Raw genomic sequence first — 25,564 nt, 5'->3', positions numbered from 1 at the left:
GAATTTACAGGCTACATAGGTCTATTTTCATCTGATCTATGTTGTTTCAAAGCACTCTGCTGCATTCATTTAGCCTAATAAAATGTTACACAAACCTTAGCTAAGTTCATTATTATTATTATCATTATGTTGGTGGTAGCCTAGTAGTAGTAGCCTAGACTATTTGGTAGTGGTAATTAATCACAGCCTAGTCTACATTCTAGAGTCATTATAGTAATTACCCGAAGCAAATGGTCAAGCCTTCATTAAGGTTTATCTTCCGACAAATTAACCATAAATAACCATATAGGCCTACACTAAAGGTAGCAAAGGCTATTAGGCTACTTAGGTTGCATTGTTTTAATCATGTGGGTTTGTCTTCGCCAGAGGGGAAAACTTCTCCTTCCAACTATAATCGTGCGAGGGGAGGCTTACAGATCAGGGGGCGGGCATAGTCATCAACCCCATAAGTTGAGTTTGTCATACACCCACACAACAGTTGGGCGAAACGAGACCTAAGACGCGTGCAGTATACAGCAGTGACATCACAAGTCTTGACCAACTGACCTTGTGGGTTCGGCGATGAACAACAGCTTTAAATCGCCTTCAGGTCTCTAGACTCATCACAGACGGATGTGGCAAAAATTTAGATCGCCTTTTATTCCGCTGTTTACGAAGACCTAAGTGATATATAGTGTCATTTGGGTTTCTTTAAAAAGACCACACTTCTACAGTGCCAAACTTGGTTAATGACGAAGGCAAAGGAAGAGGCAAATTCTGCACCTCGCGCGCGACCGAAGAAGCGCCGAAGTGGACAGGAGATGGACGATGGAGAGGGAGACTCCTGCGCGCAACCAGATCGAGCGCACGGGCGGCAGTTTGTAGGGCAGCACGCGTCACTCCACGGCTACGGTTCGCCCCAAACAAATGAGGTGCCGTTGCCAGTAAAACCTCAAGACGCACAGTCAAGCAAACCTGTCACCAAGACCAGCGTAGGAACGACAACCCTTCGCCGCACCCCGAGCGGAGGAAAAGAAATGAAACCAGAGAAGGGAAAAGTGTCCGGGAAAGTCAAGCAACCGAGCGGTGGTAGCCTCAAGAGTCGCAATAAATCGTCAGGACGGAGGAAACTGTCCGACGCCAGCAACACTTCTGATGAGCTAAGCAAAGACTCAGGATGCGCTACTGGAAAGTTGTCGTCCGCAGACAGCAGCTCAGAGATGTCGGACTGCACGTCGGAGGAGAATAAACTTTCTACCGACACCCAGTGCAGCGACATTGAGTCAAATAGCCGGGATGGAGACAGGACTGACCTGGGGGACAGTGTCTCGGACATCAGAAGTGAAGACACAAACATCATCAGTTCAACAGGGGCCAATAACTCTCTGGCTCCTGGGACTGGTAGCGTCTCCCCTGTAGACGAGCGGTCCTTCGCCTCACTGGACAGTCGACTGAATTTTAGCTCCTCGGTGGCATTTTCTGACCTGACGGGAGAGTATGTTGATGGAATGCACGACGAACTTCTCCGAGAGATTGAGGATTTAAGATCAGAAAACGAATATTTAAAAGTAAGATCATATTAGTTTCCATTGATATCCACCACCAATTTGGTTTCCTTAAAAACTTTAAACATCTATTATTTCTACCATATTCACAAATGTGTTTTTCTGTTTGTATAATGATTGCAAGTGCGTTTATAGCCTTTGGATTAACGCTCCACGAACCGATTACACTTTCGCTAATTGTCTTGAGTGTCATCCGTTATTGTCTCCACACGCGATTTAGGGACGAGGTGAAGGCGCACAATCGAATCAAGTTTTAATCCCAAAGACTAGTAGTGAGAATCAGTTGACGTGACGCGATGGCATATCATAAATCCTTGTGTTGGCAGGCCTGTGTGATTTGGCTTACGTCAATGCGCACAGTGCCATCTCTTGGAGGAGGGCGCGCGGCCGCCTGGCACCGTTGCCCAAGCGGTGTCACATGGCGACTGTTTGAGAGAAATTTCAAACATACGTAGAATATGTGATCATGATTAAAATACCATGGTACCTACTGCATTAATGTGACAATGGGTGAATTATGCATGTGCGTGGAATAATCGAATGGGCCAAGAATAGTAGCAGTAGTTCAGTTCAGTTCAGTTCAGTATTCCCGATTAAAAATACCATGGTGGCACATGTATAAATGTCATAAATGACTAATTCTACATATGAGGATAGAAATGTTCATAGAAGAGTAAGAGATTCCTAAATGGTCCTCAAAAGGAAAGCAAGATCCAAGTTATGTCCATCATATCTGAAAACCTTAGAGGAAAAAGATGTATGAAGGTGAAGATGCTAGTATGGTGAAAAGGTGTCAGTTCTGCACAGTGTGTCTTCCCTTATATTAAATAATCATGTAAGCATGCAGGACAGGTGAACACATTTAAGTAGGCCTATATGATCATGTAGATCCATAGGTGTTGATGAAAGTTGGGCACTCATTGTTGTGTGCTCTTCCAGGATGAGATGGAGGAGCTGCGTTCAGAGATGCTGGAGATGCGTGACCTGTTCCTGGAGGAGGACGTTTACCAGCTTCAGGAGCTGAGACAGCAGCTGGACCAGGCTAACAAGATGTCCCGCATCCTGCAGTACCGGCTGCGCAAGGCCGAGAGACGCAGTCTGCGCGTGGCCCAGACCGGACAGGTGGACGGGGAGCTCATTCGCGCGCTGGAACACGATGTCAGGGTGAGTATTCCTCTGTGTGTGTGTGTGTGTGTGTGTGTGTGTGTGTGTGTGTGTGTGTGTGTGTGTATGTCTGTGTGTGTGAGAGAGAGAGAAAGAAAGAGAGAGAATGATATATCTGAGCAGTAAAGGCTGTGTTTTACAAGACTTCAACAGGACGTGAGTATGTGGGTATGATTGTATATGTGTGTGTGGGTGGATGTTTTCAGGACCAAAGGGGTCATTAGGTGCGTAAGCTTGTTTCTGTGTGTGGGGTTGTTAGAACAAAGTGTGTATGTACAGAATATTTAGTTAAGCAGAACTGGAAGGAGAACCGTGACCCACTGAATTCCATCCTCGTGCTTCATTTGTCCGGGATGTTTGTCGGAAACCCCAGTTGCACAACTTACATGGCAAAATGAAAGCACAAGGTTCAGTGAGTCAGCACGTAACAGAACTGCATGCTGGGATTATCTCTGCCCTGTCATTATGAATCATGAGCCCAATCTCCCTAGAAAGATGTTTTACTCAGAAGTTTTGTTTAAGTTGGGACTAAGCCATACCCTGGTCAATGTATAGGTTTGGAGAGGCAGTTGTTTGTGTATGTTGGAATGTGTGAAGAGGAGTGTGTGTGTGCATCCGTGCAAGTGTGTGTGAGTGTGCAAGAGAGGGTGTATATGTGTACATACGCATGCAAGTGTTTGTGTGAGTGTGTGTGAGTATGTGTGCCTATGTGTGTGTGTGTAGTAAAGTCCTTCACTCTGGAGGTGGCCCAGCTCTGTTTGAAAAGGAGGGAAATCTCTCTCTCTCTCTCCTTCTCTCTCTCTCCATCTCTCTCTCTCTCCTTCTCACTCTCTCTCCCCTTCTCTCTCTCCTTCTCTCTCTCTCCTTCTCTCTCTCTCTCTCTCTCTCTGTGCCAGGCAGCCAAACAAACCCACTCATTTGCTCATTTCCTTGTGGCAGGCCACTCACAGCCGAAGCATTCTTTGGTTTGAAACTACACAACCAATCAGAAGTGGGGGCTCTTCCAGGAATTCCGGGGCATTATAAGACTATCAACGCAGCAGGAGTTACCACATCAAAGTCTGCTTCGTCACCAAAATTGCTCCATGCTCTGTGTAAATTCCTCTTATGCCCTAGCGCTGTTTATCATGGAGAGCAAGTTGCATTTGTAGGCAGAAACTCCATTCTTCCGCCTACACATTTTCACTCCCTATATGAGATATTGTGGGGGATCATGCTCTACTGTAGTTTTAGATTTTTAAATGGCCATATTTGAAAGTATGATATTCATAGTTTATAACTCATTATGACGGACAAAAGGTGTTTTCTAGCAATTTTAGGTTTTTACAATGTCTTAACTATTCCTACAGAATGTCATACTACAGGCTAACTGAACTGTTGGCTCACAAGACAATACAGAATATTGCCCCAGTACAATTTTTAAACTTGACAAATTTGCACTTACTTGATACAGTTATTGTGAAATGCCTTTGGCAAATATTGAGGTAGAAGACTTTTTTATTACAGCTGTGTGGGCACTATGATAATGGCAATGTCAGTCTATTTTAACACCCTGAGGGAGAAATTGATACCCTGTTTTGTGCAAAGTGGGCCAATAAAAAGTGTGTGTGTGTTTGTGGTGAGTGTGTTTGTGTGTGTGTGTGTGTGTGTGTGTATGTGTGTATGTGTGTGGCTGTTTGTTGGTGTGAGTGTAACCTCCACCCAACTTCCATTATCAAAAAAAGGTTGAATTTCCACTCCTCAGGCAAAATCACCCAGAAGTGCTTACAGTCTGACTTTGAATCTCTTCGTTTCTCACTCATCTCCCCCTGTCCCTTCATTTCCAACTCGTCTAAAGTAACTTGCAGCAGAAAAAGGGAGAGATGTCACTGAGTAGTCTGAGTAGTACCCTTGTCCCTGAGAGAAGAACAAAACAGCTCGGAGTCTTTAGAAAACAGAATCACGCGCATACATCACATGAACACTACAAAGACATCTTACCCTTGTCCCTGCCATGAGGGAAGAATCACTGCCTGTAACATAGCAACACTAGAAACAGAACAACAGTTTTTAAGAATCGTCTCTGTGGTTATGTAATTGATGTTCCTATAAGTATATGGACTATGTCTTAGTACTGCAACAGATCATGATTAGTTGGGTCAAGACAGTTAAAAACACACATATAATCACACAGAAAATCCAGGGATAATTCTGAAAACTCATAACTGCAGGCCATGCAAGTAAAGATAAGTAAGATAAGTTAGAGAAAAAAAAGGATAGCCTGTATATAAATATCTCCATGATGAAAAACCTGTGACTGAACAAAGCCTTCTTTGTCAGGTGGCGAAGAGCGTGTCTCTGCGTCTCCATGGCGAGCTGGAGTCGGTGCAGAAGAAGAAGGCCCAGCTGGAGTGGGAGAATGTGGAGCTGCGCGAGCGAACGCAAGACCTGGAGGTGGCCAATCAGGTCCTGCACAATGAGATGGACAAGACCCGAGAGGTAGAGCATTCTCATCTGCAAACTGGTCATACACACTACACACTACATACTACACACTACAACCTCTCAACCCACAGATATCCACAGACACGTTTAAAAGAGAACAACACCCGTACGGCCAAATTCAGAATCCTTCACAGTGCTACAGCAGACATAGCTGAATGTGATTGTCAATTGTTTGCAGTGGAAGTGATAGGATTGCATTGACTGTCTCTAGTTTATATATAAGTGGAAGTCTGTGCATTCATGCAAGATATCTACAAGAAAACAATTGACCCCACTCACAATCCTCATGAAGAATTCAGACCCTGACCCCCAAAACAAACAAAAAAAACGTTAGCTTCTTTATTCAATGATTAAATGATTCAGGAATGTTGCACCGTATGTGACATTATTTCCTAACTCCAGGGCTGGACTAGTATAGTACTAGTATACTAGTAATGACTAGTATACATACACCTAAGGGCAGTGGACACTGATCCATGTTGTATCAGAGGTCTGTAATAGTGAGACACACCAAGCAATGCTACACGGATGCCATGCCATGTTGGCGCATCCTTATTGCAACAATCCTTAGAGTCATACTTACAAACACATACTGTGGGTGCAGACTGGCATACTACACACTGTAACATCAACTCTTTGAAGACACCACCATGTTTCACACGACCCTCAGCAGTATGTGTCAGCTCAGCTGGGCAGGGATCTGAGTGCTGTGAACTGATTTCATGATGCCTCTCACCAGCCTAGAACCTCACTGTCCCATTGGTGAGTCCGGGCGTCCGGATGCCCTTGAGCCCAGAGAGCGCATACCCACGGGCGTGGTGGACAGCTGGCTATAAGGCAGGGCAGTGCTGCATAGCATGTAGGGGTTGAGTTCCAGGCAAGCACAGCTGACACTCTTCACAGTCTCCCTAGGGGGGAAGAGAGAAGAAAGAGAGACAGGGAGAAAGAGAGAGAGACAGACAGACAGACAGACAGAGAGAGAGAGAGAAAGAGAGAGAGGCAGACCGACAGAAACTGAGAAAGAGAGAGACGCAGACAGACAGAGAGACTGAGAAAGAGAGATAGAGAGGCAGACAGACAGAGAGACTGAGAAAGAGAGAGGCAGACAGACAGAGAGACTGAGAAAGAGAGAGAGAGGCAGCCAGAGGAAATGTCTAAAAATAGACAAGAGGAGGAGATCCCTCCCGCCTCCTTTCCTATGCCTCCTTGGCTCCATGGACTTAGGACGTGTCCGAATGTGGGTCAAAACATGTCATTACTGTATGAATGCATCACTTTGCAAAAACCTTGAAGATTTTCAGACTTTTAAAGACCAAAATCCACATGCAATAAAGTCTGTGTCCACGTCTGCAGTCTCCCATTCTCTCTCAAGTTAACCCCAGCTCTCACAGATCCTTCATTTGATCTGTCTCTCTTTCTTTCTCTCTCTCTCTTTGTTAGATTCGGTTTTGTTTAACCTCCTGTGGGTCTTCATCTTGTAACTTGTCTACCTTGTGTGTAATGAAAAAGGGCCCTGGGTTTTCCTTTAGTGGCAGGGCAGTCCCTCGTCCACCCCCCTGCATGTGCTCAGCTTTAATCCAGGATTCAGTGCTTAGGGGCGGATCGCAGCGGCTCAGCCTCAGGCCGCTCATCTCAAACAGCTGCTCTCTCCCTCTGATCCTCACATGCATGCATGCAGGCAGGCAGGCAGGCAGGGCAGGTCTCGCGCTGCGATTACCTACTGTTGTGCCACCGGCCGAAGCACCAGAGACTACGTTTTATGATTTAAAAAAAGACAATATGCTAGTTTCGCTGAACACAAAACTGCTTTTCAAGGTGTTGTGTGAGTCTGGAGTCTGAGGTCTGGTGAAACGCATGAACACCGTACAGTCATTGCTTTGGATCCCTCATCTGGCTCCAGACTCATGGGCCTGCTGTATACAACATACACACTTTTATTACATGCATGTCTAGAGACAAATGTTTAGGTGAATTCAATTGTGGGTGGGAATCATTGAACCGTTAACAAAATTTAAAATGCATTGGTCACTTCACTGTCTCGTGGGCTTGTGGCTCAGTGTGTGTTAGTGTGTGTGTGTGTGTGTGTGTGGGTGCGTGTGTGTGCGTGTGTGTTGTAAGAGGGGTGATTCAAACATGGACAGGGTGGTTCGGTCATAAGCCTTTGGGTATACTCCTGCCAGCAACAGATTTCATTGCCATCCATTACCACAATTTCAGCAACATGTATTCTCATATCAAACTAACCAGGTCATGTCTGGCTCCTCAGACACTAATCTTGGGTAGTCATACTTTAAGTCTGCTAAATGACTAAATTCTAAAAATTAATTAAGAGGGCTATTTTCTTTAAGCCTAAATAATAGTAGGTAGCAGGTCCCCAGTGAGCCTGGATCACTGAAGTTATTTTTATGTCACCCACTGGAGCTCTGTTAGTCTCTCTTGTTCTGGGGCCCTCTGTACTCCATTCAAGGATCCAGGCAGGGCCGGAGACAGAGAGACTGACACCCATACAACATTCCAGTCATATTCTGCACTGCAGGGATGCTTAGCTCGTATGAGCTTGGAGTTATTGTGCTTGAGAGTGACGGTCATCTGTTGTTTTAAGGGTGTGTGTTAAAGAGAGAATCCGTCCAAAGAAACGATTTAGCCTTGCGCATACATCTGGACATCCTTTTGTTACCCTATTAAAGTGCCCTGAGTGAGTGACCTGGTTTCGTCTGGGAGGAAGTATGTGGGCAGTGTAGTTGAGTTACTCGATCTGAGGGTCGGTGGGAGTGGGGACTGACACTTGAGTCTCCCTGGAGATTATGGGGGTGAATGATATACCCTTTAAACACTCCTATCGAAGCTGACCCCATTCTCACGTTTATGTGCTACCAAGGGACATATTTTGTGACGAGGCTGGGAATCGCGTTAAACCTGTATTAAGGTCTGCATCCTCACCATCTTCACCACTGGAAATACATGGAAAAAACGAGAGCATGAGTATTTTTAATGCTCAATACTCTGGCTTAAGAGTCAAAAGAGTCTAACCATACTTTGGTGCACAACACCTCTACACTTGATTACAATGGTCAGTTCCACATATCTATGAATCCCATTCAATCAGTCCATAGCAAACTGAACCTTTGAAACTCTGTAAATTCGATTCCACAGAATTCTCTGAGGAGGAGAAGCTTGAGGACATCGTCTGGCAAGTCTGAAAGGAAGCTTTCCCCACAGGTAAATGACGCATGTGCATAAAAAAGAGTGTATCTGATGTCTTCTCCTGGACATTGCTTTGCAGTGGAAACAGTGTGAGTTACTGGGAGACATATAAGATTGAAATTGAGACTGCCATTGATTTTGCATGGTAATACAACATTTTCATGTTTTTTTTTTTTTTTTTTACAGGATGACAGTGCTGATCTGAAGTGCCAGCTGCACTTTGCCAAAGAGGAGTCTGCACTCATGTGCAAGAAGCTGACCAAGATGGTATCTGAGAACGAGACCATGGGCCAGGAGCTGGCCAAGTACCGCTTGCTCTACGGCGACGTCGACAACACACAGGTGTCTGACAGCATGGCCAACTCGCCTCTCGCACGTGAAGCTGAGGTCAAAGTTCACCTGAGGCTGGTGGAGGAGGAGGCCACGCTGCTGAGCCGGCGGATCGTGGAGCTGGAGGTGGAGAACCGTGGCCTGCGGGCGGAAATGAGCGAAATGAGGGACAGGAGAGGAGGAGGAGCAGGAGGAGGAGCAGGAGGGGTAGAGGAGGAAGATGAACCGATGGAGGGGGCGGGGGAGCATCTCGTTGTGCCAGTCTGTAACGACAGGCATGAGTTGGGTGAGAGGCAGACTGCTGTCAGTGTGAAGGACATTGCACAGGGTCGGCCTATAACATTAGTCACTAAACAAATACAGACGGAAGAAGGGTATTCTGTGGAGGTTACCCGTCTGGGTCATAACCCTGAAGAACAGGAGAAGGCCAAGAAAAATGGTGCTGACCTTTTGAGCTCTCACACAGACCTCAACCTGAAAGACCTGAAGACTCTTCGCGATCAGGCCCTGCTGGTCAGTTCTGCCATTGACCTCCTGAGAGCGCCTGCAAAAAATGGCCTCTCGCCCTGTTCCAACCAGAAAACGCCTCCGCTGTCCCCTTACCTGGCCAAACCAGAGGCAGACCATCACTCCCCCAGCGCTCTCCCCCGGCCTCGGGACCTACCCTCCCTAAACCCCCTCTCAGGCGAGCTGGAGGTGTTACAGTTTCAGCTACAGGTTCTTATTGAGCGAGTGAAGAGTTTAATGGACACAGGAGAAGGCAGGAAGGCCCACAGCTGGGGACCATGTGACCCAGCGCCTCCTCTAGAGACCAGGGAGGTCCAGAAGGAGGTACTGTTGGGGAAGGTGGACCTGTCCCCGGGATGTCCGTGTGGTCAGGAGACCCTGGTGCTCCTCACCCTGCAGCTTCGCTGGTTCCTGCAACAGTGGCGACAGGGCGAGGAAGTGAAAGACCTGTTTGAGGTGAGGAATGAGGAATCAAACACCTGAATTAGACCCACAGTTTAAATGGGAGCATAACAATAGATCATATGTCCACAGAAATGTAGATAAATGGTAGATGCTCCATACTCAAATGACATACTCTTTCCAGTGATATTTTAGTTAGTTAGTATTACCATTACCAAATGCTATCAAGCCAACATATTGTTACATGCTGGATATTATGAGAGCTGTCATGACGGTTGCCAATAATTCCAAAAAGTCTCTTTTTCCAGAGAATTTCCATGTTCTCTTCAATGACATATGATATGTCAGTTTTATCATGGACGGGTTCAAAGTGAACAGGACAAAGGAAGTCAAAATCACTCTTGAAATGATTACATTTATGTGGACATCTGTTAGGCACCATGACTGATTGACTAAATGTAGGAGGAAGTGTATGGAGGAAGGTCAGTAGTTAAAAGCTGTCAGTGATGGATCACATTGAGCATTAGTGCAGAGATGGCATAAATAGATAGCTATAAATATGAATGTACTCAGAGAGGATGTTGTCACAGAAGGTCTGCATCATCTCAGGTGGGCTGCCAAAAGAAACTACGTCTCCTGATGGAGGGGGAGGAGACCTCGGACTCTGAGGAGGCCAATAAGATGAGCCCCACAGCCTCAAAGCCCTTCCTCAAACAGGTGAAACTAGAGGCTGTCTAAACTACTCTGGCTGACAGGAACAGAGGCTATGACCCACAGAGGATGGTTTACTGAAGATAAAACCGAACATGAGAACATAAAGATTACGGTTGAAAGAGGGTTCTAAAAGCACAAGATAACATCAAAACATATACAGTCAAAATGTAACATTGCAGCACACAGACTTTTGGCTTGCATACAGGAGTCAGAGAATTGTGCAGTTCAACCTAATTCCTTACATTCAATAAAATGATGTTTGTGGTAATTCTCTGAAGCGAGTGTGTAACTGTGTGTATATTGCTCTCCCTCCCAGGTGAACGGTGATGAAGACATGGCTCTGTTGGACCTAACGGCGGCCCTGCAGGACCTGGGCTCTGAGCTGCAGGAGGAGCGGCGGGCGAGCCTGGAGCTGGCACAGCGGTTTGCCTGTGCCAAAGCAGCCTGGGCCGTGGAGAGGAGCGAGCTGAGGAGCATCGTCAGCAGGGTGAGGGCTTCAACCAGCGATACACTGAGCAACACTGTATAGTTTTGATGCACTATATTGCCACAAAGCCCAGCAAAGGTCAACAAATGTTAATCGTTACAGTTCCTTACAAGCAGATGTACTTACAATGTAGCTATACTATTCCGTACACATACTATATAACACACTAATTATCAGTGCGCCGCAGTAACACTGATTCTTTGTAATTACTTTCTTGGGATTGTATATATATGGCCCGGACCAATCAGCAACAAGGGGCGTTTGTGCCTCAACTTAGTTTCAGGAGCACAGAGAGGCAGGGTGTGTTTGATTGGCTGTTGAGCTCAAAGATCTCAGACATTCTGCCAGGACCGAAAACCTCAACTCTAATACCTTTTCTTCTATCGGTATAGCCACAGGAGCACAGGAACTTAGTTCAGGTGGTCATATGTTACCTTCCCTCTTCCTCAGCTTGAGGGCACGGCCAGCAAGGCGTCGGTGAAGAACCTCCCGGACCTGAAGGTGGCGCTGCAGAGGGACCACGTGGAGAAACTGCAGCATCTGTTGGCCGACTCGTACGCGGCGGTGATGGAGTTGACGCGGCAGATGAAGGTGCGCGAGCGCAACTGGAGCTGCGAGAAGCAGGAGCTGCTGGAGTACCTGCACCAGCTGCAGACGGAGCAGCCGGCCTGCCAGACCAGCAGCCAGGGGAATATGGCTGAGGTAGGACAACATCTCATCTCATTATCTCATCTCATCTTGTCTCACGTCCTGCTGTCCCAGTTTTTTTGGGTACTGCTTTTAAGCATTTAAGTATTTTCCGCTTTTAAATAGTTAAATATGCTGATATTACAGTGTGATTGCAGCTGAACTTTACATTCAGCATCTTGTAGGGATGCTTAATAGACTCCTGAAATCTTTCTTCAATCAGCTCAGTGAAACAGATTTACTGCCTCCACCCATAGGCTCTCCCGTAAAAAAAAAAACAAAGTCAAAACTGGTAATTCTCCATCTAAGTCAGTGGGCCAGTAAGAGACTTGGTAAAACCCTGCAGTGAACTCAGCTGCCCTGGAGGAGGTACACGAGGGCGCCATCAAAGGACGGACGTGTGCCCACCGAATTTAGGCTAATCCCCTGTTTGGGCTGCGGCGGAGTGGGCAGTGGGCCTGCATAAGCTGCAATCTGGTTGTTACGGCCAAAACAGGGGACTTAGACTCGCCTTACTGACCAGACCGAGTGAAACGGAGATTCTTTAGCATTTCACTCAGTCCGTGACCCATGGTACACATTTCCTCAGACTCAGTCTTTTAAGGTCGCGGGGCAGGGGGTTGGGGACTGACTTACATTTCGAAACAGATTTTTATAAGCGTGGTCTCGATCCCTTTCAACATATAATTTACTGCTGTTGCTGAATAGTGCCTGTTTTGCTGACTGTAGGCTTGTGAAATCCTTGATATTTCTTTTATGTCTTTATTTTTTGGAGATGAAATGGTTCCTGATTCGTGCTGATCTTATGTATTTACTCCAAGGATCGTAATCCCTCCCTCCCTGACACACTTTCCTGAGGCAGATTTTTCATTTGATTGCTGAGAGACCATAAACGCTCAAAACGAGTGGGTTACCCCACAAGTCGACAAAATGTGCTTGTTTTTCCTTCCCTTCTTCCCCAAGTCAGTTAAGGACCAAATGGTAATTTGGGTTGGCTTCTTTTGAAGGCTCCAAATCCTGTGGTGTCACATTGAGTCTTCACTCATGCTAATCTCTGTATGAGCTGCCAGTGCATTTTCCGCCCAGCACAACTAAAGCTGCCCTGCTCTCTTTCAGTCTTCTGGTGGCAAGATGTCTGACAGTGGAAGATCCTGGGGAACAGAGAGGTCAGCTTCTTCATATAAATGGACTTTGAATCAATAATATATGCTGTAAAACTAATATTAGTAATATATATAAGCACATACACACATACTCACACATGCATCAATACTGCTGAAGCTTGTTTTTCTTTGTAAATTCATTCAGTGTTCATTATTTTGTACATTCACATTCTCTCTCTTTCTCTCTGTGTTACATTGACATTAGAGTGCCAATGCCTCTGAGGAAACAAGTCCCCGTTCACTTCTATTACCATCCTCACAGTTGTATTTCTATATTAATATCTCCCACAGGACTAAGCCCAAGCTTGCTCCGTCCGATGCCTCCAATAAAAACTGGCTCTACCTGAGTGAGGAGGCAGCGCTGCTGGACCAGCCGGAGGCCTGTAAGACGTGGGACGTCCCCGTCATGCCTCCCCGGTTCCCTGGCCTGGACCTGCAGCTGGAGTCCACCCAGAGGAGCCACACGGCCCCGGAGAAGACCGCTCTGAGGATCTACTACAGCCCACCGTCCGCCCGCAGAGTGCACCTCTCCAAGCTGACCTGGGACAAAGAGGACATGTATGTGGAGGGGAAGATGAGGGAGAGGCAGGCTGGAGTTTTCCCGCCTGGACCGGCGAGGAGCAGAGGGAATGAGGGCGTCGGGTCTCTGAGCTTTCAGGGTGGGCTGCCGCTGGAGTGCAACGGCGGCGGCAGCCCCACCGGGGGCGCCAGCAGGCTGCCCTGCGGCTTCCAGCCTCCCCCCGGCTTCCCCTCTGCCTCGCTCCTATCCTTCGGGACCCTGCAGGCGTTGGCTAACCTGAGCGACGACATGAAGGAGATGACGGCCAGCGTGCGCGGGGCCAGCCGAGGCAGCTCCCTGGAGAGGGGCCGGAGCCTGATGAAAGACGCCTGGAGCCAGACGGCTGCAGCCGCCCAGGCACAGAGCCAGAGCCGGCCAGGGGCCCACACCGTGAGCACGGGCATGCAGACAGACGGCGTCAGGGGCCTCTCGTCCGGGAAGTACTGGTCCCCCCGTGGCACCACCGCCTCGCTGGTGTCCCCCCGCGCCCAGCAGATGTCCTCGTCCCTGGAGCGGGTGGCCAGCCGGGTGGAGAAGCCTCCACCATGCTCCACCTCACCTAAACTCTACCGCCGGCATTCAGCGTCTTCCCCATTCTCCTCAACTTCCTCCTCTTCTTCGCCTCCCTCATCGTTCCTCTCGCCCTCCCTCTCCTCTTCCTCGTCCTCGACCGGCCCGTCCCGGCTGGAGGCCCCCAAAGAGCGCGGGCTGTGGGGTCTGTCCCAGAAGGGCTCTGTGGGCTCGGCCTGGGCCCGCTCCACCACCAGCAGAGCCGGCTCCGTCACGGCGGCAAACACAGACAAGCCGGCCGGCCGCAAGTCCGTTGGGATCCACCGCTACGGCCTGGTCCAGGAGTTCCTGCGCAACGTGTGCGGTCGCACAGACAAGCCGGCGACGGGAGGGGCGGAGAGGACCGGGGCGCCCACGGTACGGAGGGACAGCATCGGCTCGGCGGGACAGAAGAAGGCCGAACGGCCGGCGTCACGGGTACCGCTGGTGCGGAACGACAGCGTGACAAAGATTGTCAACCGGAGGTTCATGAAGCAGGGGCAGAAGGAGGAGGCGGGTCAGAGCCAGACCCAGACCCAGACCCAGACCCAGAGCCAGACCCAGACCCAGAGCCAGAGCCAGAGCCAGAGCCAGAGCCAGAACCAGGCCAGCAAAGACAAGAACTCTGGCACTGCTACACTGGAGGTAACTAGGCTACCACAGTCTGGAGTATTTAGAACAGCATTTAAAGCAGTGCTTGAAGCAGAATGGGGCATTTCCATTCCAAGCAGTGGTACCCAAAGTGTGGGATGTTTCCATTAAAGCAGTGGTTCCCAAGTGTGGGGTGTTTCCATTAAAGCAGTGGTACCCAAAGTGTGGGGCGGGCTTAATCTTTGCACCTCGGTAGTGGTGGTGGTTGGACACTTTAAAGGGGGGCCTGCCATGAAAAGGAACCACTGCATTAAAAGTAAAGTTTACAATCCTGGCTAAAGATTTTGATATTTAAACCAAACAGCCAATCAAATCCCACCCCTCCCTTCTGTGCTCCTGAAGCAACGTGTCGACCCGCTTTAATTGTTCATGGCTCCGTCCACTATGTTTTATTTCCTCATTTACAGAGCCTACTGTGTGCCAACACCTGAGGTTTTTGTAAGTGCACACACTGAATGGACAGCTAGGGGACCGTAAGGAGAAACGAGCTGAGTTTGACAAAAATGTATTGGATAAGAATTGTGGGCTGTTCCTTTAAGGACAGCATGTCCATTCACTGACACACTGAGTTCTGGAAGATTCTCTGCCATCAACATCAGTCAGACGGGGGAGCCACTTGAAATGTAATGGTCCTCATTTGCCCCGTGAGTGGGTTTATCCCAGGTCACCCATAGAATCAGCCTCTATGATGTTCAGCATGGCCATGTTGGCAGCAGTTCATAGTTTGTCCTGGGGGAAAGCTAGATAAAGAAGGTTTTCCAAAAACTGCTCGACTCACTCTGTGGCTTGTGACCAGCATACCTTCTGCCCTTAAGAGAGCCGTAAAACCCCTCACTCATGAAATGACCCAACACAGAAACTCATGCACTGAAACATTTTCATTTGAACCTTTTTATTATGCACAGCAGGGAGCAGGCTGAAGGACCCTACCACCCACTGACGGCTTCACTTCCAATATGGAGCTCTCAGACATGGTGGAGCACCATTAAAGTAGAAGTGAAATGTGACTGAGGGTGGGATGTACTGACATCTTCTCTCCTGTGTCTGTTTTCCAGAGAGACGGATCCTGTGACTGCAGCTCCCGTTCGTTGACTTCCTGCTTCGCTCGCCCCTCCCGCTCCAACCTCCACCACGCCCACGCCCAGTGTCGGCTCCGCCCACACGACTGCCCCACAGCAGCTGCGGTGAGGAGCAGCTCCAACCCTTAGCAACGAGGCTCCCAGTCATGCACTCTATTAGCCCTCAACACTACCCCTCACTCTGTCAACACACACACACACACACACACACACACACACACACACACACACACACACACACAAACACACACAAACAGACACACACTCTAACACACACACACACAGACACACAGACACACAGACACACACAGAGACACACACACATACACACACACACACACACACACACACACACACACAGACAACCACACACACACACACAGACACACACAAACACACACAGACAGACACACACACAAACACACACACACACACACACAGACATCCACACACAGACATCCACACACACACACACAGACACCCCCCACACACACACACACAGCTGACAGCATTCCCACAGGTCCTGAGAAACCCAAGCCTGGCACCGCTCTGAAATTCAGGACAATCTTTAAGGATGGGTGGAAAGACACGGAACAGATGAATCGTGTCGAGTTCTGCTGCAGGGTCACTGCAATTCGATTACTGACAACAGCTGGATTTGGTCCTGGGGTTTGTTGAATAATGTGCACACGTTGACCATGCATGGACAAATCACATTTCCAGTATCTACTGGATCACGTTTTTCTCTCCAGATGTCTGACATATATACATTCATCAGCATGTTTCAGATGTTTTTGTACATATCATTCATCACACTCAAACTTCTCTTGAATTATATTAAGCCATTGTATCTATTATCTGTCATTATGTTTACTACAGAGGTCACAGTTTTATAATGCTCAGATATTAATCATATAATGCAGAATTGTGGCATACTGTGCTTAGTTGTATTTTAACAAATTATTTCGGTAGATGCCTTAATCTATACATAAAACTGAAACAATTATAGTATTATTGATTTCTTTTTTTATTGATTAGATTTTAGATTTATTAATGTATTTATTAGTAAATATACAGGTATACCCCATCCCAAAAAGGAGACCATCCATATGGTCACCTAATATATCTTATGTACTGTAACTATCCAGATTATTATTGTCAGTGCTGTATGCACACCTTATAAGGTTGACTTGGGAGCAGTGTGTATGGAGACATATGTAAGTCAAATGTGTTTCAAGTATTATTCATATTATATAATCATTTGTAACATAATATTGACAAAACGTTGTTCCTTTTTACCCCAGAAAACTCATCTTGCCATTCAGTAGCCTCTGTAAAACATTTAGCTATTTTACAGAAGATGGCAGATTAAGTCATGTGTATAAACAATTCCCTGTACCACAGAGATTTCAATACATAAATATTTATACGGAGTCTGTAGGGACAGACATGTCTGTGCTTCCATGTGGCCACTTTTTTCTCTTTATAAAACCTGTCCTTTGAGCTCTGTGTCATCTTCATGAATATTCATGGGTTATGTCTCGGTCAGTTAGAAGTCATCAGTAATATCACACCTGCAAGCATAATGTGTACAGATGAAAGTCACATCTACTAATGAAGCAGATACTTTCTCCATGGCAACTTTCAGTCCAGCAGTACCCTTATGTGTCCTTCACTAACTCAACTTTCAGTCCAGCAGTATCCTTATGTGTCCTTCACTAACTCAACTTACAGTCCAGCAGTATCCTCTTGTGTCCTTCACTAACTCAACTTACAGTCCAGCAGTATCCTCTTGTGTCCTTCACTAACTCAACTTACAGTCCAGCAGTATCCTCTTGTGTCCTTCACTAACTCAACTTACAGTCCAGCAGTATCCTCTTGTGTCCTTCACTAACTCAACTTACAGTCCAGCAGTATCCTCATGTGTCCTTCACTAACTCAACTTACAGTCCAGCAGTATCCTCTTGTGTCCTTCACTAACTCAACTTACAGTCCAGCAGTATCCTCTTGTGTCCTTCACTAACTCATGTTGGGAACTAGTTGAGCTAAGACCGTGGCGACTCCTTTGATGACGCTCTGAAGTTCAAAAGCAGCTGATTGTCCAGCAGTAAGTCATATGTGCTCTTGACTAACTTCACTTTGGTCAATTGTTAGCTCTAGTACTAGCTTAGCTGGTCAAAGCCATGAAATGGTTAATCACATCACTCTTCCCTCTCGGTCATCCTCAGCAGGCCGTGCCAGAGGTCCTCCGTCCGCTGAGGGTGACTAACTAAGACTCTTACCGAGCGTGACACGTGACACCTGGGCCATAAGCCGAGCTGGACATAACACTGTCTTTGGGGGAGGGACTGTCACAGGGGTCAGTGGAGCGGCCAGACCTGCCTGCCTGACTGACTGACTGTGGCTGACCTGAGCAGCTGTGGGCCAGGTTGCATGCCAGCGGGACTTTAGCGAAGAGGGAAAGTCCTGGAACTTTAAGCACTTAATGAGCTGAAAGAGTCCTTTGCCACTGTTGACATGACGCGATGCATGCAGCGACTGGTGTCCTCCTCTCTGGCTACCTTCTGTTTGTAGGGTATGTATGAGCATCTTAACCGTCTTCACTTGGACAGTGTTGCAGTGGTTATGTCCAGTCATTAAGTGGACAGTGTTGCAGTGGTTATGTCCAGTCATTAAGTGGACAATGTTGCCGTGGTTATGTCCAGTCATTAAGTGGACAGTGTTGCAGTGGTTATGTCCAGTCATTAAGTGAGAGTAGTTTGTGATGCAACATAAAAAAGGTGAAAAGCATTGTTACATGATGTCATTTTACAGTGACCAAAGATTGATTGTGTATTATTAAATAGACTCGTATAACAATATAGAATTAGATCAAATAAACTCTTATAACAATTTAGTTTAAGGCTGAGGTGGAGTCACAGGGATAAGTTCTTTACTAAAAACCAGCACGCCTGCAGAGCCATTTCAACTCCATTTGGCTCCAGTGAAAACTGATGAGCCTCTCTCTCTCTCTCTGCTGCTGTCTGCAACAGCTGGCTTCACTGCGGTACAGTAAACGGCCTCCTACTGCAGCGTAATGTTTCCATGACAAAGGGTCTCGCATGTCCCTGTGGCTGCTTAATCTAGCGTGGAAATCAGAGTGGAGAAACAGCAGCCAGGACTGAGCAGAGCTGAAAGTCACCCCCTGCCCACACACACACACACACACATGAACCAACAGCATGCTCCGAGGCTTGGCCGACAGCATTCATTCATTTTCAGTTCTGTTTTTTGCTGGTAATTAGTTCATAATGAATGAATGAATGAATGAAGTATAGTGCTTTCTATTAAATTACACTGAGCACTTTTAATGTCTGGACAATCTTTGCAGGCTGAGTGCTCATGTAGGCCACTCTCACATGAACCTTTAAAATACTGTCACAGTCTAATGAAAGTCAATTAGATTTTGAAAGCCTCACATGACTCCATTTATGTGTGAGCAGAATGATGTGTCTATAGTTCTAGACCTCTCAGCTTACATCCGTGTTGTTGAAATGCACTGCCCCCCAGTGGACATAATTGGACACTACATCTTACTCTCCAGGCATGACAATGCATTTCCTTCACTCTTGCATAGGCATTAGATGGATGTTTTCATACAGTATCACAGTTACTCCAATGCATGGACATCATACATTTAATTCAGAGCACATTGGAAACTGACAGTGTGGACTTGGCCTTCTCCTATTGTGTAGGTTAGTAGTTTACAGTACCATGGACCTCATTAAAAACACAAAACATATAAAACACATAAACACATGAAATATGTGCAAGCCTGACATTTACTTCAGGGTAATTGTTCGTTGTGGTCAAGATCGGTCTCTGGAAGGGGCTGCATTAGCGAGAAGATGGCTGAGAAAGAACACAATGAAAAGAAAAGCTGGCAAGTCACCGAGGTGATCGTGGTCACATAAAACCCCCTTCCAATGGGACTTTTCTTTAGGGGTACAGCTGTACCCTCAGAAAAACGATTTAATGTTTTTTGTTAAGTGTGATTAGAGACAGATGATGACATTGTCAATGTGCAGACATTTACCAATTTGAGAGCAGGAGAAACGGACGCCTACGCTTCTCAATCAGTAATCGTACCTGTGACACTGATCCTGCTGACGAGCCTTCGCCATACTGCTCACCCGTCTGAGCTTTGTTGAAACAGCCTGGGTGAGCATATGAGTGTGTAAGAGAGACGCGTAACGTCCCAATGCTCCTCCAGAACCCCCATCCATCAATCACCCAGACACTCATTACCAGGACAACCCCTGCATGAGAAAGATGAATACTTCTATGCATAGCTTGTCTGACACTGATACCATAAAGACCATCTATTATGCATCTCATTTATGTTCATGGAAGTGGTCTTCATTTATTAAAAACTCCTGCTGCTGCCATAGGAGTTTATCGGTCTCAGAATTCTAGTAACAAGCACTGTCTGATATTTCTTAAGCCCACACATTTTCTTCCAGATTTCTGAATAGGCCTGTTAAACAAGCCTGGTAGAGTCCCTGCAAAGCCCTAACAAGTTTTAGGCTGCAATGTTTTTAATCATTACCTGGGGTCCACTTAGAGAACAGTATGGACACAGACTAATTACCAGGACAATAGAAAAGTATGGACATAATGGGTTGCAAGGTCATTGACGGGCAATGAGCAAAGTCTGTTGCGCAGGAACAGAAACTATCGTGTGGAGTGTGAGAGCATTTCGCTGACCTACCCATGTTTGCGCTTAAGATCTTGCTCATGGTATTAAGTGATCAAATTAGCTTTAGTTCATGACTCGTGATTCGCTGCAGACTTGTTGCCAGCTGCACATCAGGGAAATCAGGGCCTGTTGTGTTTTTGCATTCTGAATGAGGGGAACAAAACAGTGGTATTCTGTCTGATGTCAAAATGCTGCATCCAAACAGTTGAGCTGATTGTAATGCTCATATTAATGTAATGCCTTTATCTTAAGTGTATATATCAGTGATCCATGTAAAACCAACCAAAGCCCAGATTATAGGCCTCTGCTATGCAGTAGCTTGAAAGGAACTCCACAAACACACACAAAATATTGTTGTGATGCTGTGCTCATTGGAGTGGGCCAGTAGTGCACTGTGAACCTCACCAAATGTACATACATTTGTTTCATTTATTGTAGACAACACATTTTCTATGTCCATTCCAAAGCACACCACACTGACACGAGGCATTATAGATGGTATTTCTTCATTTATTAGTTGTACAATTATGAAAAATAATAATCATAAAAAAGACTGGAAGCCCAAGATTATTTACATTTTTTTTACTTTTCTTTTCTCAGTTCCTGTAGTGAGGTCCACTAGAGTGTATAAGGTACTCTCAGTCGGATGTTAATAATTAGCTATCATGATATGTTGCGCATTAAAAAGACTTTGTCCTCCCTCGGCTCGTGACAAATGGCAAAAAAACATTACAGACTGTACATACAGTACATACATACATATACATATATATAGATATCTATAAAATCAGAATCATTCAAGTATCAAAATACAGATCGCTTGAGGCTATTTTACAATCCCATTAGCATATGTTTTTCATCATACATCATCATCATTGTCATCAAATCTTATCAGTCCCATTGAAGTTGCTATGGCGATAAGCCAAGGTGCAAACCCCCAGATCAGAACCACATAGGCCCTACGTCGTAGGGCGTACGCAAACTTTGCGTCACAACACGGGTTGAATTGGTTGTACCGCAGACATCCGTACCACGAGAGAGGCTATCATAAGAGTCTCGCTCAGAACTGTTCATACTGCTTTTCATGAAATATATTTGCATGGACTTTTCCAAAACTCGGTTCGTTTTCATTTTTGTTTTGTTTTCTTTCCTTTTTTAAATTCCCCATGTCATCGGACTGACACCTGGCCTCTGGACGAGTAACCCACTAAACCATGACAAATCTAGAAATAAAAGCTTGATCGTCCGTTCATTACTTAAAAGCTCTGCTACCTCATAATTACAAAAAAAGCCAAAACGCATCCAGTCAGGAAGTGATGATCAGTGATGTCAACTGGTCTCAGAAAGCAAAAAGAACCGTTACTCAATTTGGGATCACAGTTTATAACACAATTACATATGTCTAGAAGAAAACACTACCATTTGAACCATAGAAATGGGCATACAATGTGGGCCTGATGTACCATGGTCTTGAATGATGATCCGTGAACAAATTAACTCTGGCAGGGGTTTTATCACTGGAGTAGGTGCGGTTGCAGCATGGTAGTGCTACTTCTAATTGTGAATACCAGCCCAGTATTGCACAGATATTTAGACAGGGCAGCAATTCTATGTCAATTCACAGGCATGAACATTGTACATTTCTTTCAATAATTGCCCTCAGAACAAACATGGACACATTTCATGTGGTGTGGACCAAACAATGCACAGTATGTCTTCACCACAACCATCACCTGGGTATCACCCTGGGAGGGCAAACAGTAATTCTGCGTTTTATATAACCTGTGATGGATCATTGCTACAAGGACAAAAAAGTTCTCTATGCTTAGGTAGAGCTGCATTTTGTTTAAACATTGAAACAAACAAAACAAGTATGTTTTTTGATCGATTCACATTGGCTTGGAAGGAATGCCCAGAACATCTAATATGAACCAAGGCACTCGGTCATACTGCCCCCTGGTGGCATGGGGTGTTTCCCACATCTCTGTGTGATCACACACACAGAGAGAGCCAGAGGGGAGAGTGCTTGTGTCCATTCTCCAGTGAATGCTGAGGGTGAGATGAACATGCCAGTGATGGGATGAGGTCACATGATGGTGGTGAGAGCTGAGAGTCGTGCCACTGGGTCCCAGGGGTGGTGCTCAGCTGGAGTTGGTGTTCATGCGTGTGGATGAGCCTGACCCTGAGGATTCTGGGTAACTAACGTGGCAGCTGCTCGCTCCTTCCTTAGTTTTCAGTTTGATTCCCCGTGGCTGGGTGGGGTGTGGTGGGGGAGGATGGAGCTCGGAGGGGAGATGGATGGAGGGATTGACTCCACCCGTGTCAGTGTTTGTATTCTAATGCCGTTTACTGCTGGAGACAGCTGGTGAGGTGGAGGAGGTGTTGGTGGAGCACAGGGGTATTTTGGTTTCCCTACTGACATCAAAACCAACCCCCACCCTGACAACCCTCACCAACACGCCGACTGTTCACCTCTCACACACCAACACAGCTTCAGCTATGGGGGAAGACACACACACACACACACACACACACACAAAATTGGGGGTTCAAATAATACAAAATCATGATTATAAAACAACAATGAGAACCAACGCAAAAAGAAATGTACATGGATTAAAAAGGAAAGTGAGATGTTACCAGGAGGGAGAAAAGAGAACATGGTGAAAAGGTTCAAGTGAAAAGAAACTGAAACGGAGAGCAGGAGAGGAGGTGCTTGGGTCAGAATGCTTTAACAGTCGTTGATATTGACTAACTAGGTAGATCACATGTTGTTTGGAATGGAACAGAGGAAGTTTGATGATTTCATCTTGGACAAACTTGGACAAACTGTGTGCATAATTTGGCTACATGCACAAATGAAAACGTCTGAAGCACCCACAAATGACTGATTACTACACGTGTACTGAAACTCATTAAGGCTTGGCTCTGCAGATCGGACTGTCTCGCTCATTTTAAAACAGGGGAAGAAGTATGAGGCCCTTCTTAGGTACATGTAAATGCTAGTTCTGAATGCTACATCTGACATGTTCTGAAACCCTAGTTACTGAGCCATGATACATATCCATCCACATAAGCCTGTGAATGCCGAAATGCTAGCTCGCTAGTTAGCAAAGCTAGTTTTCTCTAGTTAGTGGGTGGACTTTGGCTTGGTATCATAGAGCAGTAATGTCAGGTGCAACTGGATGTAGCCACAGACTGTTAGCTAGTTTAGCTAAGAAGGTGCTATCTGACCTACTCAGTACTGTTGTGATCCAAATCCTCAACCAGTGTTTTTTTTTTCAGGTTCAAAATGCAATTTAAATTTGTTTACAGAGCCAGTATTTGCAAATGCACAGAGTATTTAAACACTGAGACAGCAGGAACAGTGATTTAAAAAATGCTACAAATTTCAAGTGCATTCCACCCCAGTGCCCTTGAGCAAATCCGCACACCTTGCAGACGACAGCCGACTCTGGCCCAGATCCGATGCCCGGGAGATCTCCGCCAGAACCTGCTCAGCTCAGAACCTGGGCCGGCTGCTATCTGGGTCAACACCGCTTCTCCTGAGGCCCAGTTGGCTACTTGAGATCCTCCTGAAAAACCCGACTCATCACAGTGCTAAAGCCAAGCTCTCCGTTTGGCAGAGTAACAAAGAGTTGCACACGCAGTCAAGTCAAAGAGATGAGCAGTGAGCTCACCCCCCACCCCCACCCCCACCCCATCAGTCTTCATCCACCCTCTGGGGGGGTTAGAGAGAGTCCCCAGAGTACCTCAGGAGACTCCCTTCAAACACACAGTCACACACAGAGGCGTTAGGTTGGGTTCTCACAGCCGAGACCCAGGTAGTGTTAATTTGCTGAGCGCAGCGTGAGACAATGGGAGCATTAGGGAGACTCCCATCCCATCATTAGATTCCACAGAGGCGACCGAAAGTCATTTTCAAAAAAAATAACTGATCTCCAAAAAATCATCTAAAAATCAAGAAAACTTTTTTTGAGCATTTTTTTTTTCTCCATCTGTTTTCCTTGGTTGTTTATGTTTCATCCCATTCCATTAATCCGTAGTATTTTTTTTTCCCTTTTTCTCCTTTTGGTCTCTTTTTGTTGTTGTTTGTTTCAAGCTCGTCATGACCCTTCAGACCCCAAGAGTTCAGACAGAAGGAGGAAAATTGGTGGTTGAAGAGCAGAGCGCCTCACAGTGGCCGATGCCTGGCATAGACAGGAAAAGCACCAGAAGGGGACAAACAAGATTGCATCACTAAAAAAACCGAGACAAGTGTTTATTTTCTAAAACACAGAAAAAGGGAGAGGCAATTTCTCTTTAGGTAGCACAGAGGAGCAAGAGGACTGCTACAACGTTTGGTAGGGGAACAGGATGACTGTGGCTGACTGTTAGATGATGCAGGGTGGGTGGGTAGGTAGGTAGGAGGATTGGTTAAGTGGACGAGTGGAAAAAGGCATTAGGGAGGTTCGCCGTTTCATTCAGTGCAAGAGTGCTTGTCTAGCCTCCACTACAGTTCCTAGCGCAACTTTAGGGTACTTTGGTAATTGATCAATCAACGTTCAGAGGGTTGAGAGCATGTTTTGAAAAACATATGCCAGGCTAGTGGGAATGGCCAGGCCTCCCAATGGGATTGGATGCGTCAGATTCTGCCTCTGGAGCCGGGAGAAGCGGCTCATGACTTCATGCTGATGCGAGCAGACGAGCGTAGCCAAGCTCAGTGACGGAGGGAGAGGGGAGACAGACTGGAGGCAAGCAAATGTATGCTACCTGGATACAAACACCTACTTCCGTTTGTATATGATAAGGTATAGAAATCCATACAGGAAACTCCCAAATAAAGAACAAGTTAGAGTCAAAGCCCCCCCTCCGCGTGTAGCTTCTGATTGCAATAAGGGGCTTGTTTCTATGGCAGCCAGTGTTAGAGGTTGGCAGAGGGGGGAAGATGGGGACGGGGGGGGGGGCACAGGTGGAGTCCGGTTAGTTGAACAATGGTGGCTGCTGTGGGTTCTAAAGAGAAGCAGCCAGGAGAGGTGGAAACAGAACCAGGCAGAGGAAGAGGCAGAACCAAGCGGAACTGAGTAGAACCGAGCTGAACCAAGAGCACAAACAGGAGCAAAGAGGGTGGGAGAGAGAGAGAGAGAGAGAGAGAGAGAGAGAGAGAGAGAGAGAGAGAGAGAGAGGGGGGGGGGGGGAGGGGGAGAGAGAGAGAGAGCGCGGGCGAATGTCATACTGCAGGGGTCCAGCAGTCAGTGTTAGGAGCCAGTGGGTGAGAGATGGAGAGGAGGAAGAGGAGGAGGAGGAGGAAGAAGGAAAAGAG

General features: G+C 46.5%; 2 protein-coding genes across 4 annotated transcripts in view; one reads left to right on the top strand and one right to left on the bottom strand.

Moving 5' to 3' along the window:
- The first annotated feature begins 479 nt into the window (after positions 1–479).
- Positions 480–15,653, top strand: si:ch211-197l9.2 (protein SOGA1). Its single transcript, XM_031565559.2, has 11 exons — positions 480–1,547; positions 2,484–2,708; positions 5,028–5,186; positions 8,346–8,411; positions 8,583–9,689; positions 10,245–10,352; positions 10,666–10,836; positions 11,287–11,538; positions 12,640–12,689; positions 12,978–14,307; positions 15,501–15,653. The coding sequence occupies exons 1-11, from the start codon at positions 729–731 to the stop codon at positions 15,651–15,653; spliced, it is 4,440 nt and encodes a 1,479-aa protein (XP_031421419.1). The 5' UTR covers positions 480–728.
- A 5,098-nt stretch (positions 15,654–20,751) lies between these two features.
- LOC105894207 (ankyrin repeat and SAM domain-containing protein 1A) overlaps positions 20,752–25,564 on the bottom strand; it is a 97,720-nt gene continuing 92,907 nt past the window's right edge. The window contains exons 28-29 of one of the 3 annotated variants that reach the window (XR_004163577.2): positions 23,697–24,452; positions 20,752–22,759 (exon numbers count right to left, since the gene is read on the bottom strand). Coding sequence is in view for 2 of the 3 variants with exons in the window: in XM_031566594.1 (XP_031422454.1) it covers positions 24,437–24,452 (16 nt within the window). In the remaining variant the exon portion in view is untranslated. Of the gene's footprint in view, positions 22,760–22,813; positions 24,453–25,564 lie in introns of those variants that run through there. The other 2 variants (XM_031566595.2, XM_031566594.1) reach the window with 2 other exon arrangements.

The sequence above is a fragment of the Clupea harengus genome, chromosome 4, assembly GCF_900700415.2.
Source record: "Clupea harengus chromosome 4, Ch_v2.0.2, whole genome shotgun sequence".
Taxonomy (NCBI): Eukaryota; Metazoa; Chordata; class Actinopteri; order Clupeiformes; family Clupeidae; genus Clupea; species Clupea harengus.
This window is presented reverse-complemented; position numbering and strand designations above follow the sequence as displayed.

What these genes read in the sequence shown, in the direction of transcription:
- si:ch211-197l9.2 (XM_031565559.2), top strand. Translation starts at nt 729, where the DNA reads ATGACGAAGGCAAAGGAAGAGGCAAATTCTGCACCTCGCGCGCGACCG. An exon ending in AAAGGAAGCTTTCCCCACAG is followed by an intron (nt 8,412 to 8,582) that starts GTAAATGACGCA and finishes TTTTTTTTACAG; the next exon opens with GATGACAGTGCTGATCTGAA. An exon ending in AGATCCTGGGGAACAGAGAG is followed by an intron (nt 12,690 to 12,977) that starts GTCAGCTTCTTC and finishes TATCTCCCACAG; the next exon opens with GACTAAGCCCAAGCTTGCTC.